Source organism: Ictalurus punctatus, chromosome 6 (assembly GCF_001660625.3).
Source record: "Ictalurus punctatus breed USDA103 chromosome 6, Coco_2.0, whole genome shotgun sequence".
Classification (NCBI taxonomy): Eukaryota; Metazoa; Chordata; class Actinopteri; order Siluriformes; family Ictaluridae; genus Ictalurus; species Ictalurus punctatus.
Genome location: NC_030421.2, coordinates 19010290 through 19024401, shown reverse-complemented (window position 1 = coordinate 19024401; position 14112 = coordinate 19010290). Strand labels below are relative to the sequence as shown.

Sequence of the window (14112 nt, the reverse complement as noted above, 5' to 3'; positions counted from 1 at the left end):
CCATTAAAATTATAGACTGATCATTTCGTTGTCAGTGGGCAAACGTACAAAATCAGCAAGGGATCAAATACTTCTTTCCCTCACTGTATTCTTGATCACCCTTAAGCATTCCATCTACTTGACTAACATCAAATATTGTTTATATACAGCAAATAGATTGTGCAAGTGGCTGGACGCATTGCTTTGTTTGTGGCTAGCTAAAACCGCCCCTATGCTGCACTAGGATTTATTTTTCATACCCTTATAAAGTTTCGCGTTGTTGATTTAACACAGACAGTAATGACCATATGAAATGGTATGAAACAGACAATGTGAGCAGAGCAGAAATGACTTAATGGCAGAGTGCAAACTCACAATCACGGAACTGTTCCACGTCATCATCAAAGACAGCCTCTTTCAAAGCACTCTTATCATAACCACCAATGGTGTCTCCATAGCCATATGGTGCAAACTCTCGTGTCCTTGGCCCAGCAAAAGAACGTGGAGAGGGGGTGTTGAGCAGAGACGTCTTGTTATCCAAGGCAGTGCGCCCTCCTTCCACTATATCCAAACCTAACCGAGAATCTGACCCGGGTGATGCAGTGTCCCTGCCAACCTAAAACATAAATGCAACAAAGTGCAAGTATGTAAGTGGTGCTGCTAAAGCTGCTGCTGGAATGGAACAAAATCAAGGTGAAAGTAACACACTGTAGAAGCATTACACTATACTCTATAGAAATGTATAGTATTAAGTAGTAGCACAGTTTCTTAATTTCCAATAATGCTTATAATTCATGAACCATTCCAGATTTTGATCTACACTATAGCTGTAGCACATAAACTAAGCGAGTTCAGAAGTTCTGAGAACACCTACCCCATCATCCTTCTTGAATTCACGTCTGATCGGCTCGTTGAGGTCCTCCTCGCTGCGATATCTAAAGCTCTGGATGGCCTCTGTAACGCCACGCAGTGAACTGTAGATTTCATCAGAGTTCATATTCTCTGTGTCATACTCCAGCATACTGTTCAGGAGAAAAGAAGAAAGAGAAGAAATGAAAGTCAGTGTTATGCCGGATATATACAAAGCACAAAGTCACTGTGAAGAGTGAGGACCATCAGCTTGTCAAACAGTGATGAGCTCTAATATGTGCAATAAGGTGATCTGAAGAACAAATATGCCGTTGATGATATTGAATTGAAGTTGATTACAAGCACATGCACTATTTTAGAGACAAACATTATAGAGGAAATCTTGAACGCCTCAGCACAAGCTGAACTGGGATCAAATCAAATTTAATTCATTCCAAATCAAATGTGCTGGACTATAGAGCCATGATGGTTTACAGGCTGTATTTCTGAATGAACTTTACTCTTAAAAGATTTTTTTTTTTTCAAGAATTTTGTGATAGGGCTTGTCCTGAGTGGGTGGGGTCTTAGCACCCATGCTGCCCCCCCTCACAATGATAGCCTAGTGGCTGAGTTACCTGGGGGAGATTGTGCAGCGCAGGGCCCTGAGACAAGGGGCGGGGACTGAGGGCTGAGATGGAGGAGGTAGAGGAGGTGCTGGGTGCTTTGAGAACCCATCGACACTCCAACCCCACAACCGACTGTGCCCAAAGATCAGTCAGAGAGAGAGAGAGAGAGAGAGAGAGAGAGAGAGAGAGAGAGAGAGAGCGACAGAGAGAGCGAAAGAGAGAGCGAAAGAGAGAGACAGAGACAGACAGAGAATGGGGCAGGAGAGGAAATAAAACACAGTACAGGACAGGACAAGAGAGAGGAGATAACAGGACAGGAGAATGGAAGGGGACAAGAATAGGAGTGAAAATTAGAGGAGAGGAGTAGAGTTGGATATGGAAGGAAGAACAGGAAGAGAGATATATTTGGAATGTTGAGGTTTATGTTATGTACGAGTTAAGGAGTTTTAGAATGGATTAGAAACCCATAAACTATCAACAGGTCTTTCAAGAGAGCTACATAAAATGCTGACACCTATCTATTATGGAGGGAACCCCCTGACCCCCCCCAAAAAGAAAGAAAACACAACCTTAAGAGCACATCCTTAAGACTGTAACTCTATTTAAGGCCTGATTAAAAATCAGCACTGTAGATTTACATGTTACACTCATGTCAAGAATATAGTTCTACATTTTTGAGATGCGTTTGAGAAATTTTTTTATTCATAAAAAGGTATTGTGGGAGAGGTTACAGAAAACAAACGCGTGACCTGCCGTGAGTATAGTATCCACTATACTTCCACGACTAAAGTGCAATCATGCATTATTGGACTGGTGAACTGCAACTGAGATGGAAAGACGGGTTACCTTGGTGAAAGACCAGTGTGAGAGGAGTTAGTGGGAGAGGTGAGGGGGCTCGTCCTGCTGGATGGATGCCTGGGTGGTGTACGACCAACTGTGTTGCTGGGAGAACTCTGAATGAACAAAGCAACGAAAAATAAAACAGTAAACCTGTACTCGGGTACACAAGTGGAAAAGCAAACATCAAGACAGCCTGTGACACAGAATAATAGGATACATGATGACAGGATGTAGAGTAAAAATTCTGAAGATGACCAGATGGCCAGTGACCATAATGAGGGGACTGTGTAATCTAAATAAATGCATGGCTTTGGAAGTAGGACAAAAAAAAAAAGAAAGAAAAGGCATTTACCACTCCACTGGTGCTGCTAGAGTTCTTCAGGTGGGTGTGGAGGAGCTTGGTGGCTCCATCCTGGAATGTTTTGGGCAAAGCTCCAAGAAGCATGGTGAATTCAGGCGTGTTCAGCTCAAAGAGAGAGATCAGCACGACCTGGGCAGCCTACACAACACAACACACACCATCAGAAGCACAACTCACAGTCTAAACCAAGCAAACTGATTATGACATTTTAGAAACAACTTTTATAAACAAGGAAGTTGACAAGAAGTGTAAGTAATACAGAGAGGAAATCAGAGAGGCAATCCGTAAAGCTTCTCACAAACTGAGCAAAAGCTGATGAGTACTTTGTGCAAGTCTAAAAACTTGTGCAAATCAGTGGTAAATTTCTTATCACAGCTTACTAGCTACTACACACAGACATGCATATAGTTAACATGATGGTTAATTTTTCAGAACACAAAACGTGTTAGGAAGGAAAGAAAGATGATAGTCCTTGTGTTTTGTAGACTTCTTGCATAGTTTCACAAAGTGAAGACACTGAACAAAATACAGTAGAACTCAATTTCTAAATTTTTCAGTCTGTGAGATGCAGGTTAGAGACAGAAACGTCACGTTCATCACGCTAGTGTGAGGGTTAGAGGCTGTAGGGTGGTGCTGTTTGACAGTTAAGCTGACAGGAGGGCACTACCTGCTTACACCTTTCCTCCAGATTACCCTCTCCGGGCAGCACGGCTGTAGTGCTTGGCCTGCCTGAAAACTCCTCACTCGCCCAGTTATGAAGGGTCTAGGCCACAGTGCAAGTATAAGACAATAACAAAGACGGGCAACTGCAGGCTCTTAACAAGGGGAAATGTGTTGATTTGGCACTACTGAGATTCCCAGCAGATTATGGGAATCCAGCCCTCTATCTGTCCATCTAACTGTATTTGGACCTTAAAGTCCCCCCCCCATTTAGTTCTGCCCTTCAAATGCTAAATAAAATAGTTACATGTTTCCCAAAAGACAAAATACTAACAATTTACACCAATCATCCTGTTCAAAAGTTTACATCCACCCGGGTCTTAATGTATCGTATTACCATACTTGAGCTTCAGTGAATGTTTGCACCTTATGTAATAGTTGTGTATGAGTCCTTCAGTTGTCCTCAGTGTGAAAAGATGGATCTCAAAATCATATAGCCACTGCTGGAAAAGGGCCAAATATGCAGAATATGCTGGAAAAGCAAAGAATGTGCAGGACCTGGAGGATTTTTCTGAAGAACAGTGGGCAGTTTAACTGCTCAGGACAAAAAAGGGACTCGTGAACCATCACAAGACAAACACAGTTGTGGATCACCCAGGTAACGACACACAGTATTAAGAATCAAGTAAACTTTTGAACGGGGTAATTTTTATAAATTCAGCTATAATCTTGTCTTGTGGACTAAATGTAAACATCTAGCTTCTGCAGGACAGGACTAAATAAATAAACAACATGGGATTTTAATGATCCCGCTTATTTAGTTAAAAGTATTCAGATTTAGCAGATTCTGCAAGGGGTATGCAAACATTTGGGCACAACTGTATACACATGCACACACATACATACACTCTTTTTGCTATATATTGAAGGCATTTGGCATTGAGCTCAAAAGATGATTATGAGACAATAGATCACAAGTTCAGATTTAATTTCCTGATATTTACATCTAGATGTGTTAAACAACTTAGAACATGTCACCTTTTCAAATTTTCAGGTGAGCAAAATTATTAGAAGAGACAGTCTTAAATAACACTTAATATTTGGTTACATATCCTTGCTTGTAGGGCTGCAACTAACGGTTATTTTCATAAGCGATTAATCAGCCGATTGATTAATTCGATTGACCGAAAAAAAATAATTTTCAATACCTTTCTCATTTATTTAAAATAAAATCCATAAACTGTTACAAATATAAACATCAGACTAAAATGATTTTCATAATCGATTATCATCAATTGTATCGATTAGTTGTTTCAGCTCTACTTGCTTACAATAACTGCATCAAGCCGATGACCCAGTGACATCACCAAACTATTGTACTATTTTTTTGTGATGCTTTTCCAGGCTTGTACTGTAGCTTCTTTCATTTGTTATTTGTTTCAGGGGGTTTCTCCCTTCAGCCTCCTGTTCACGAGGTGAAATGCACGCTCAATTGACAACCAGCCTAAAACATAATTTTTTTCCCCTGATGAAGTCCTTTGTTGTGTTGACTCTGTGTTTTGAGTCACTGTCTTGCTGCATGATGAAGTGATGCATTTCTCTGTAAATTGGCTGACAGAATGTTTCTGTAGACTTCGGAATTCATTATGCTGCTACCATCATGAGTTACATCATCAATAAAGATTAGCGATTTTCTTTACAGCTTTCATAATGTTTTTGTCATCAAATGCTGTTGTTTTCCTTAACCAACCTGTTCTATGTCTGGTTGTTGGTGCACCAGTGGTTTTTCCAATACATTCCAAATTCTTGTATTAGCTATGCCCAATGTTTGCGAAGTGGATCTGATTGAGTTTCTCTTTTCACAGCTTTAAAATGGCCTGCTTTGCTCCCATAGACAGCTTTCTGGTCTTCATGTTGGTTTATCCGTTTTAACAACAAATCCAGCCTTCACAGATGAAACCCAGGGATCAAACCAGGAGCAGATAATTCTTTAAACAATCAATTTAATAGGGCACACCTGGGCAACAAGAAACATGTACCAACCAATATTTTGGTAATACAAACATGTGTCAGTCACATGTACCAATATTTTTGATCACTTGAAAAATCTGGGTATCTGCAGGTATCAGCACTTCAATTTTAATACTTTTTAATACATTTTCAAGACAGTTCAAAAAAAAAAAAAAAATTTAAGACCTGTCAATCATGCTACACAATACATCAGCAATAATGGATTGTGTTCATGCATATACATCCATTTCAGGGTTTAAGTAAACTACAGCAGGGTAAACTTCTATAGAGGGATATTGGGAGACTGTAGCAAATATCCTTTTTGCATAATCATTTCCTCAAACAGTGAAAGAAAAAATATATATATTTCCTTTCCATGACTTTCCAAGAGTGGGAAAAAAACATACAGAATGATGGATTACAGCTGTCAGAAGAGAAAAACTATGTCAAATTTACCATCCCCCCCTCAGCAGCTGTATTAGAAACCCCCTCGCAGCAGTGTTTACTAGTTTTTTTTTTGTATTTAATGCCAGGGTAATGTAACAGGCAGTGTTATAAATGCAAATTAATTTTGAAAATATATATATATATATATATATATATATATATATATATATATATATATATATATATATATATATATATATATATATATATATATATATATATATAGTGTCAAACAAAAGGTGCCATGTTCCAAGTTGTTTAGCACATCTAGATGTAAAATATCAGGAAAATAAATCTGAAATTTGATCTATTGTCTCGTATTCATCTTTTGATTTGAAAAATCAAAAAAGTTTTCAATGTATAGCAAAAAAAGAAAAAAGAAAAAAAAAGAAAAGAAATGTCCTGTCACTGTTCCAATATTTTCAGAGGGGATTGTATGTGAATCTTTAACATTTTTAAGTACATTCATCTTGATGGAGACGTACCTTCCTGACATCAGAGCTTTTGGGTTCTGTGGTCCAGGTTATGATGCGGGACACAGCTAATCTTGTCTCACTGGAATTCACAAAGTCTGCAGGGTCCATCTGCCTTGCCAGGGACTCAATGTACTTCAGGATGGCCACCTTAACCTACAATTTAAAAAAAAAAAAAAACCCACAACAACATTCAATATATCCAGCCCAAAACAAGAAGTAATTACTACTGACTAAATACGCTAATAAAAGTAGGCTCTACTCAGATCATGTACCTTCAAGTTGGGAGTTTGCGTTTGATCGACAATAAACCTCATAAGGATGTTGAATTGTTGGTCGAATGGGAAAGACTCACTGCAGGAAAGAAACAAAACATTTTAAAAAGCACATTCAACGAGCATTAACAAGAACAAGCACATACATTAAGCCCAATCAAGAGATGCATCTAACCGAGTGATATCTAGAGCCTTCTGGACTTTGGCCTGAACTGAACCCAGGAGATCAGCGCCCATCTTCTTTAGCAGCTGAGTGAGCAGGACAAAAAGCCAGTCCTGAAGGTCCTCTCTATGAACAGTGACAAAGTCTACTAGAGTCTCCAGGAACATGCTGAACACCTGAGACACAAAATATTTATCAGGAAAGAACATTAAGCAATCTAAACGGGAAATATAGTATAATAGCTGTTATACTATAATGAATGTTTTATGAGTACAATGTAAATTTACAGTGGGACAGGGGAGATACCAGACAAGCTTCACTTACTCTCTGTTATTAACATCCAGGCCAAGGCAGAACATGCAAATAATAAAAACACACTCAGTTAGTGGTCATCAATAAGCTTTTAGAAACATTTTCTAGAAATGTGCTTTTAGTATTCCTCCTAAGTGTTTAACCCAAGCAAGACACTTCACAAATGTTGAATACAAAGTTAGTAAATAATTAAAAGCCACATGCCATTGTTCCTGTAGGTTACCTTGCTGTGAGGATCTGCAAACATCCTCGTGAAGATCTCACATAATCTTTTCATCTCCACTCGGCTGCCAAATACATGCAAGAAAGGAAACAGAATTTAATTAGTTCAACCGGTGCTAGTCACTACAGAGAATTACATAATAATCACACCACTGCAACATCTATTCTAAAGAATAATGTATGCTCTCACAGAAGTAGAGCTACACTACATGTATATTGTACATTTAATCTGTTACATAATAAACTGACTGTATGGACTTTAGGCATACCTAAGGACGCGCTGGCTCTTAAGTAAGTTTTGCAACCCCAGGAGTCCTTCTTTTCTCTCAGACCAGTTGGCACTAGCACAGTGGTTAAGCACCTCAGCAACATCCTCTGTCTGCCGTAGGTAGTGTGGTACTCCTCCATTACGGGATCCGTATGAGCGCTCAGAGCATGCGCTGGATGCATCGCTGTTAGCATCGTCATCTGAGTACATCCCTGGAGACTCATACCGCTTTCTCATAGGTTTACGCTGTGAAAAGAGAACAAGATGCTACAGAAGCCGACACTAGAATAATTTTTTTTAAAGGGTTAGCCAGTTTTGGGGGTATTCAAAATAAATAAATAAATAAATAAATCAGCATGCACAACGCAATACATGAAAAGCCATGCAGGATACAGCATGTTTAAATAAAGCAGAGATGTTAACAGCACCATGTCTAATGCTTTTTAGAGGTTGGTGTAGAAATTTAACATTATCTGAATGTGAATATTTTAAGTAGAACACTATATTACAGTGATAATTCACTGGAGGGCTATACAAAAACTTTCACTGGTAATGTATTTCACAGGCACAATGAAATTGCTTAAGAACCAAAACGTTAAACTGAAACAGGCTTTAGAAAAATGTGAAGATATATAAAAATCTCCTCTGAAAATATTGGAACGGCAAGGCCAGTTCTTTCGTTTTTGCTATATACTTAAAACATTTGGCTTTGAAATCAAAAGATGAATTTGAGAGGACATTACAATTTCAGCTTTATTATCCTTATATTTTCATCTAGAGGTGTTAAACAATTTAGAACATGGCACCTTTGTTTGAACCCACCCATTAACCTTTACCAGAGTGATGGAAAGGCTAAAGTGTGTAGAAAGAAGGATCTGCTCATGATCCAAAACATACAAGCTCTTCTGTGAAACATGGTGGAGGTAGTGTCATCATGGCTTGGGCTTGCATAGCTGCTTCTGGAACTAAGTCACTAATCTTTATTGATGATGTAACTCATAAGCATGGGAGACAGTGGTGGCTTGGCGGTTAGGGTTACTGATTGGAAGGTCGGGGGTTCAAGCCCGAGCACTGCAGAGCTGCCATTGTTGGGCCCTTGAGCAAGGCCGTTAACCCTCTCTGCTCCAGGGGTGCTGTATCATGGCTGACCCTGCGCTCTGACCCCAGTTTCCTAACATGCTGGGGTACGCAAAGAAAAGAATTTCACTGTGCATTTGTATATGTGATCAATAAAGACTCATTATCATTATGATGGTAGCAGCAGAATGAATTCACAAGTCTACATGAGCATTCTGTCTGGCAATTTAAAGAGAAATGCATCCAAACTAATTAGGAGGAACTTCATCATTCTGTAAGTCAAAAAGCAAAAACAAACTGCCAACACAACAAAGGACTTCATCAGGGGGTAAACATGGAAGGTTTTAGACTGGCCAAGTCAGTCTTCAGACCTAAACGCAGTAGAGTATGCATTTCACCTTCTGAACAGGAGACTGAAGGGAGAAACCCCCCTTGAAACAAATAACAACCGAAAGAAGTTACAGTACAAGCCTGGAAAAGCATCACAAAAGAAGAATGTTAGGTGATGTGAGTGGGTCTCCAGCTTGATGCAGTTACAGCAAGCAAGGGATATATAACCAAATATTAAGTGTTGTTTATTTTAAGACTTTCTATTCCAATGCTTTTGCTCACATAAAAAATTGGGTGGGAAACTAGGACGCAGACCACCATGTTCTAAATTGTTTAACACATCTTAGATGTAAACATCATGAAATGAAATTGTGATCTACCGTCTCATTCACCTTTTGATCTCAAAACCAAATATCACCTCCAGTGTATAGCAAAAACAAAAGAAATGGCCTTGCTGTCCCAATATGTTGGGTTGGGACTGTACGTCATTGTTCTAAAGATTTATGTTGACAGAGTTCAGGATAATGAAGAAAACTGATATGCATATTAGAACTGAAAATGCTTGTGGTGGTTTTGAAGGCCTGTTTAATGTTTGACTTGGTAAGGATAACATGAGAGACTTTGTTGTTTAGTGGATAGGATGGCAGTACAAACCGTGAGTAAATAACTACCTTATTCCTGGAGTCTCCTAACAGCTGAAGGTATTACCAGACAAACAAGAAAGCAAGAGTAAAGAGACATGTATTTCAAAGAGGGCACTGTTGAATGCAAAATAGACATTTTGGAAATTGCACCTAGATTATGAAGACGTAACTACCATGGTGATTTCTGTGGCACTATATTCAGTGGACTATGTACTGATTTTTAAACCATCAAAGTGCTTCTACAGAGCTTATAACCTGCCATGTCTAGCATATAAATACACTTACAGTCATGTGGAAAAAAAATTATACACCCCATGTAAATTTTATTTTATTTTTACATATTTCGACAAGCAAACATTTGAACATTCCTCTTTGAAACAGCACCCATTGAAAATTTACATTTTGTAGTAATTTTCACAATTTAAATGAACAAAAAAACAGATCTGTCACATGGAAAAAGTTAGGCCACCCCTACATTTATCACACCTTCAAATCCATAAAATTAGAATCAGGTGTTCAAGATTGGGCATCAGTGATTAGAATCTGCTTAGGGAGTGCAGGTGGAACCCGACTTATATATACCCCTCTCATATCTAGTGTCTGGTGTTCCCTTTGCTATTGAGGTATTTGGTGTCATCATGCCAAGATCTAAAGAGGTCTACAAGGCCTTCAGGAAAAAGGATGTAGATGCACATTTCAAAATGATTTGAAATACAGTGTAAGGAAAATCATCTACAAATGGCGCAGATTTCAACCGACTGCCAATTTGTCCAGGACTGGACGTCCCATCAAATTCGGTCCAAGAGCAGATCGTCGGATGCAAAAAGAAATCTCCAAGAACCTCAAAATGTAATCACAGGATCTGCTAGTGAGTTTTGCAACTGTTGGTGTTAAAGTGCATGCTTCTACAATCAGAAAGAGATTGCACATATTTGACCTGCATGGGAGACGTGCCAGAAAAAAGCCTTTGCTGTCTAAAAAGAACATTAAAGCAAGACTACAGTTTGCCAATGAGCAGTGGCAAAATGGCAAAGGCCAGGAGTTTTGGAATAATGTGCTTTGGACAGACGAATCAAAGATATAGTTGTTTGGCCACAGTAATAGCAGACATGTATGGCACTGACCATAGACAGCTTTTCAGAACAACCTGAACCTCATACAAACTGTGAAGCATGGTGGTGGAAATTTGATGGTTTGGGGTTGTTTCACTGCCTCAGGGATTGGTCAGCTTGCATTCATTGATTCAACTATGAATTCTGCATCATATCATAGAGTGCTCGAAGATAATGTGAGGCCATCTGTCCAAAAGTTGAAGTTGAAGCGAAAGTGGACCATTCAACAGGATAATGATCCTAAGCACAGTAGCAAATCCACCAAGGAATGGCTCAAAAAGAAGAAATAGAGGGTTATGGAATGGCCTAGTCAAAGCTCAGATTTGAATCCAATTGAAATGTTGTGGGGGATCTGAAACGGGCAGTACATGCAAGAAAACCCTCAAACATCTTGCAAATGAAAGAATATTGCATGGAAGAGTGATCAAAGATTCCAGCAAGCCGATGTCAGAGACTGGTGGACAATTACGCAAAACGCCTACAAGAAGTCATTTCTGCTAAAGGGGGCAATACTTCTGGGCCCAAGGGTGTACTTACTTTTTCCACAGAATATCATCACATATATTGATATTTCTGTTGAATAAATGACTGAAAAAGCTATTTTTCCTTGTGGTTTTGTTAAATTGTATAAACTTTATTAAGAGGCACTGTTTCAAAGATGATCGAAAGAGTGCTTGTCCAAATATGTCAAAAAAGGCAACAATTTCCATGGGGTGTACTTAGTTTTTCACATGACCATATGATTCTGTTTGTAAAGTAACCTGTAGAGAGTTCCTATAAAAATGTGTATATCTGTTTTCACCCTGCATCATGACTTAATTAATGTAATGTAATTGGAGACAATTTCACATACAAACAACTAGTAGTGTAACATCAAACTGTATAGAATAGGTCTCTTACTAAAGCATCAGCCACAGCTGCCTCAACGTCTGTTCCCGTGTTCAGAACTCTCATGGCATTGACAGAGGCAGAAATACGGGCTTGGTGGAGTAGCCCAAATCGATCTGAAAATGGGGAGAAAACACCAGGGGAACAGTTAATTGTGGGGGGAGGGGAGCCAAAATAAATAGAAATTTACTTACCTCACGAGTGGAGTTAATTTGGAGAAAAATGAATCAATGTACAAAGGTAGAAAATACATAGCCCAAATCACCAATATAATCACTTAGCATAAGCATCTAGGAAAGAGGATAAACTGATCCAGGAAAGAGATCAACCGAAATTAAGTACAGGCAACTGTAACCCTTATTAGACAATTTTACAGCAATCAGTGGCATGTGGCATCAGTCTCTTCAATAAAATGTCAACCTAAAAGCCAAATACATTCGAGACAGAATAAACACAAATAATAATTTAATATTTTATATAGAGCGACACACTAGGCCTCTGCCATTTACAGAAAGCAGAATATTCATGAATTTCAACTAGAAAAATATGCAACATTTCACACCAGTAATCACAAATGACAACGCAAGACAACTGAAACAAACAAGCAAGAAAAAAAATCTTCTCATATGATGATAATAATAATGGCCCAGAAAATCAGTATGGAACAAAAAGAAAACACCTTAAAAGAAACTGAATACATGGGGCAGAAAATAAATTTGCACTATTCTGATAAAACCCAGAGGCAGCAACTATGCATTATCTAACACGCAGAATGAAAAACAAAACCTCTGAATGTACATGGCACAATGACGAGGGTAAAACTTCACACCTCACTTGCTCGAAAAGAACTTCAGTGTATAGTAGTATGTTCCACTGATGTCAAGTCTAACGAACACTAACACGCAATGTGAAGTGTGAAAGTTTCGCCTGAGTGGGCAATGTTAAGACATGCTGACTGGAAGACAGGGAAAGGGGGGCATGCAGGTCACCTGACTGGGCCACGGGCTCGGCCGTGGACAGCGCACTGGTGGAGCGAGAGTGGCGTCGGGACGCTGCAGGGACAGGAAGAAGGGGTCACACCCCACTGAGGGTTAGTGTTGCACAACACCAACACCCTGCCATCCCAGACAGCAAACATATCACATTCCCCCATCAAACCCAACAGCTATCCAACTACAACATACACACAGACTAGACACAAAAATGACCAAGCAGTATGAGAGTAGTGACATGTACTCTATCTATTTATCACTGTAAGGCAAACTGGCATAGAACACAAATACAACAAAGCATACACTGCAGCGTTTACACAAGTGTTTACACTTTCTGCCTTTTCCCCTTTCTCTGCTATTTCTCTCTACAAGATTGGACAACTTCGGTACATATCTTTACCTATTAAGTAACTGAGCCAATTAAACATACCCACACACAAACACACTAATTAAGAAATGTGTAGCACAAAAAAAAACACAAATTCTGAAAACATTAGTGCATGCAAAACAGAGAGCAGACAAGAGACAGAAGTATAGATCATCATGCGGGTTTTGGTCTGGGACAATCTGTTTGGTCGAAGGTGGAAAATCAAATCATTGAGAATGCTTGGGCCATTACTTGGGTACTGATGATTTCAGGACAGTGGGTTATAAGGCAAAGGTTGATGTGAGCTACTGGTCCATCAGGGCCCGGTCCAATTTACTCACCCAGAGGAGTGAAACCCCGAGCAGGGCTGGTATCGCGGCTGCTCTCGCGACTGGTGTCGCGGCTGCAGCCCTGACTCATGCTGGGGCGTGGGATGCGACTGCTCCGGGCTAGCGTGCGGTAACGAGAAGCAGCAGGAAGAAGAGCTTTACCACACAGCTCAGCTGTTAGGACACAGGTTAGCGCTTTAGTCAGGCTGCTACATGAGAATAAGTGTTGGGAAGAAAGGGGCTTGGCAACAAGCCTGGTGTTTCACTTCAAAAGTCAGACATAAAAGCAAATGCTGAATGCTTAGGTTTAGGTTAGCATTAGTCTGCCAAGACAATTGTGGTAAAAGACGCAAAAAGAACATCAAAACAAAATCTACTGTTCAAGTCTGGTTAGATCAGACACATTCATCACAAAGCTGATTTACAAATGTGATGAGATGCATAAATAGAAGCCGGTTATTCATCCTTAGCATTATTCAGTAACAGGTAGCCTTGCTACGATAGTCGGTGTTCCTGGTGTTACATGGTGTACTGGCATACATATGATTTGCTAGTTTATTTTTATTAAATATCTGAAATCTAAACAGGTGTGCATTATAGCTGACACCTACATGAACACTTTATAGTTGTTTTTGGGACTGTAAGTCATTCTCTTTAAATACTATTGAAGTTAGAATTGTGTATACCAATGTCGTATGTAACTTTAGAGACGGCCCCTTAATTTGCGAATATCGAACCTCCAACATCAAGACAACTTTATGACAGTACATGGTGTTCAGCTGCACACTGATTGCATCACTTGCCCACCGCAGCACCGCCCCCAACATCGTTCTGCTTTTTCGTAGTAATAAAAATCATTTAGTTCAGTTAGAGAATGAACACTACAAT

At 39.4% G+C, this 14112-nt stretch overlaps 1 protein-coding gene across 12 annotated transcripts in view; it reads right to left on the bottom strand.

Moving 5' to 3' along the window:
* clasp1a (cytoplasmic linker associated protein 1a) overlaps positions 1-14112 on the bottom strand; it is a 67707-nt gene that overhangs the window by 9427 nt on the left and 44168 nt on the right. For 2 of the 12 annotated variants that reach the window (XM_053680937.1, XM_053680948.1), the window contains 13 exons: positions 13237-13398; positions 11549-11652; positions 9564-9587; positions 7487-7731; positions 7219-7282; positions 6696-6859; positions 6521-6599; positions 6258-6401; positions 3323-3418; positions 2647-2793; positions 2301-2407; positions 854-1001; positions 355-595 (listed from right to left, as the gene is read on the bottom strand). In XM_053680937.1, coding sequence (XP_053536912.1) covers positions 355-595; positions 854-1001; positions 2301-2407; positions 2647-2793; positions 3323-3418; positions 6258-6401; positions 6521-6599; positions 6696-6859; positions 7219-7282; positions 7487-7731; positions 9564-9587; positions 11549-11652; positions 13237-13398 — 1725 coding nt within the window. The remainder of the gene's footprint in view (positions 1-354; positions 596-853; positions 1002-2300; positions 2408-2646; positions 2794-3322; positions 3419-6257; positions 6402-6520; positions 6600-6695; positions 6860-7218; positions 7283-7486; positions 7732-9563; positions 9588-11548; positions 11653-13236; positions 13399-14112) is intronic. The other 10 variants (XM_053680939.1, XM_053680941.1, XM_053680938.1 and 7 more) reach the window with 10 other exon arrangements.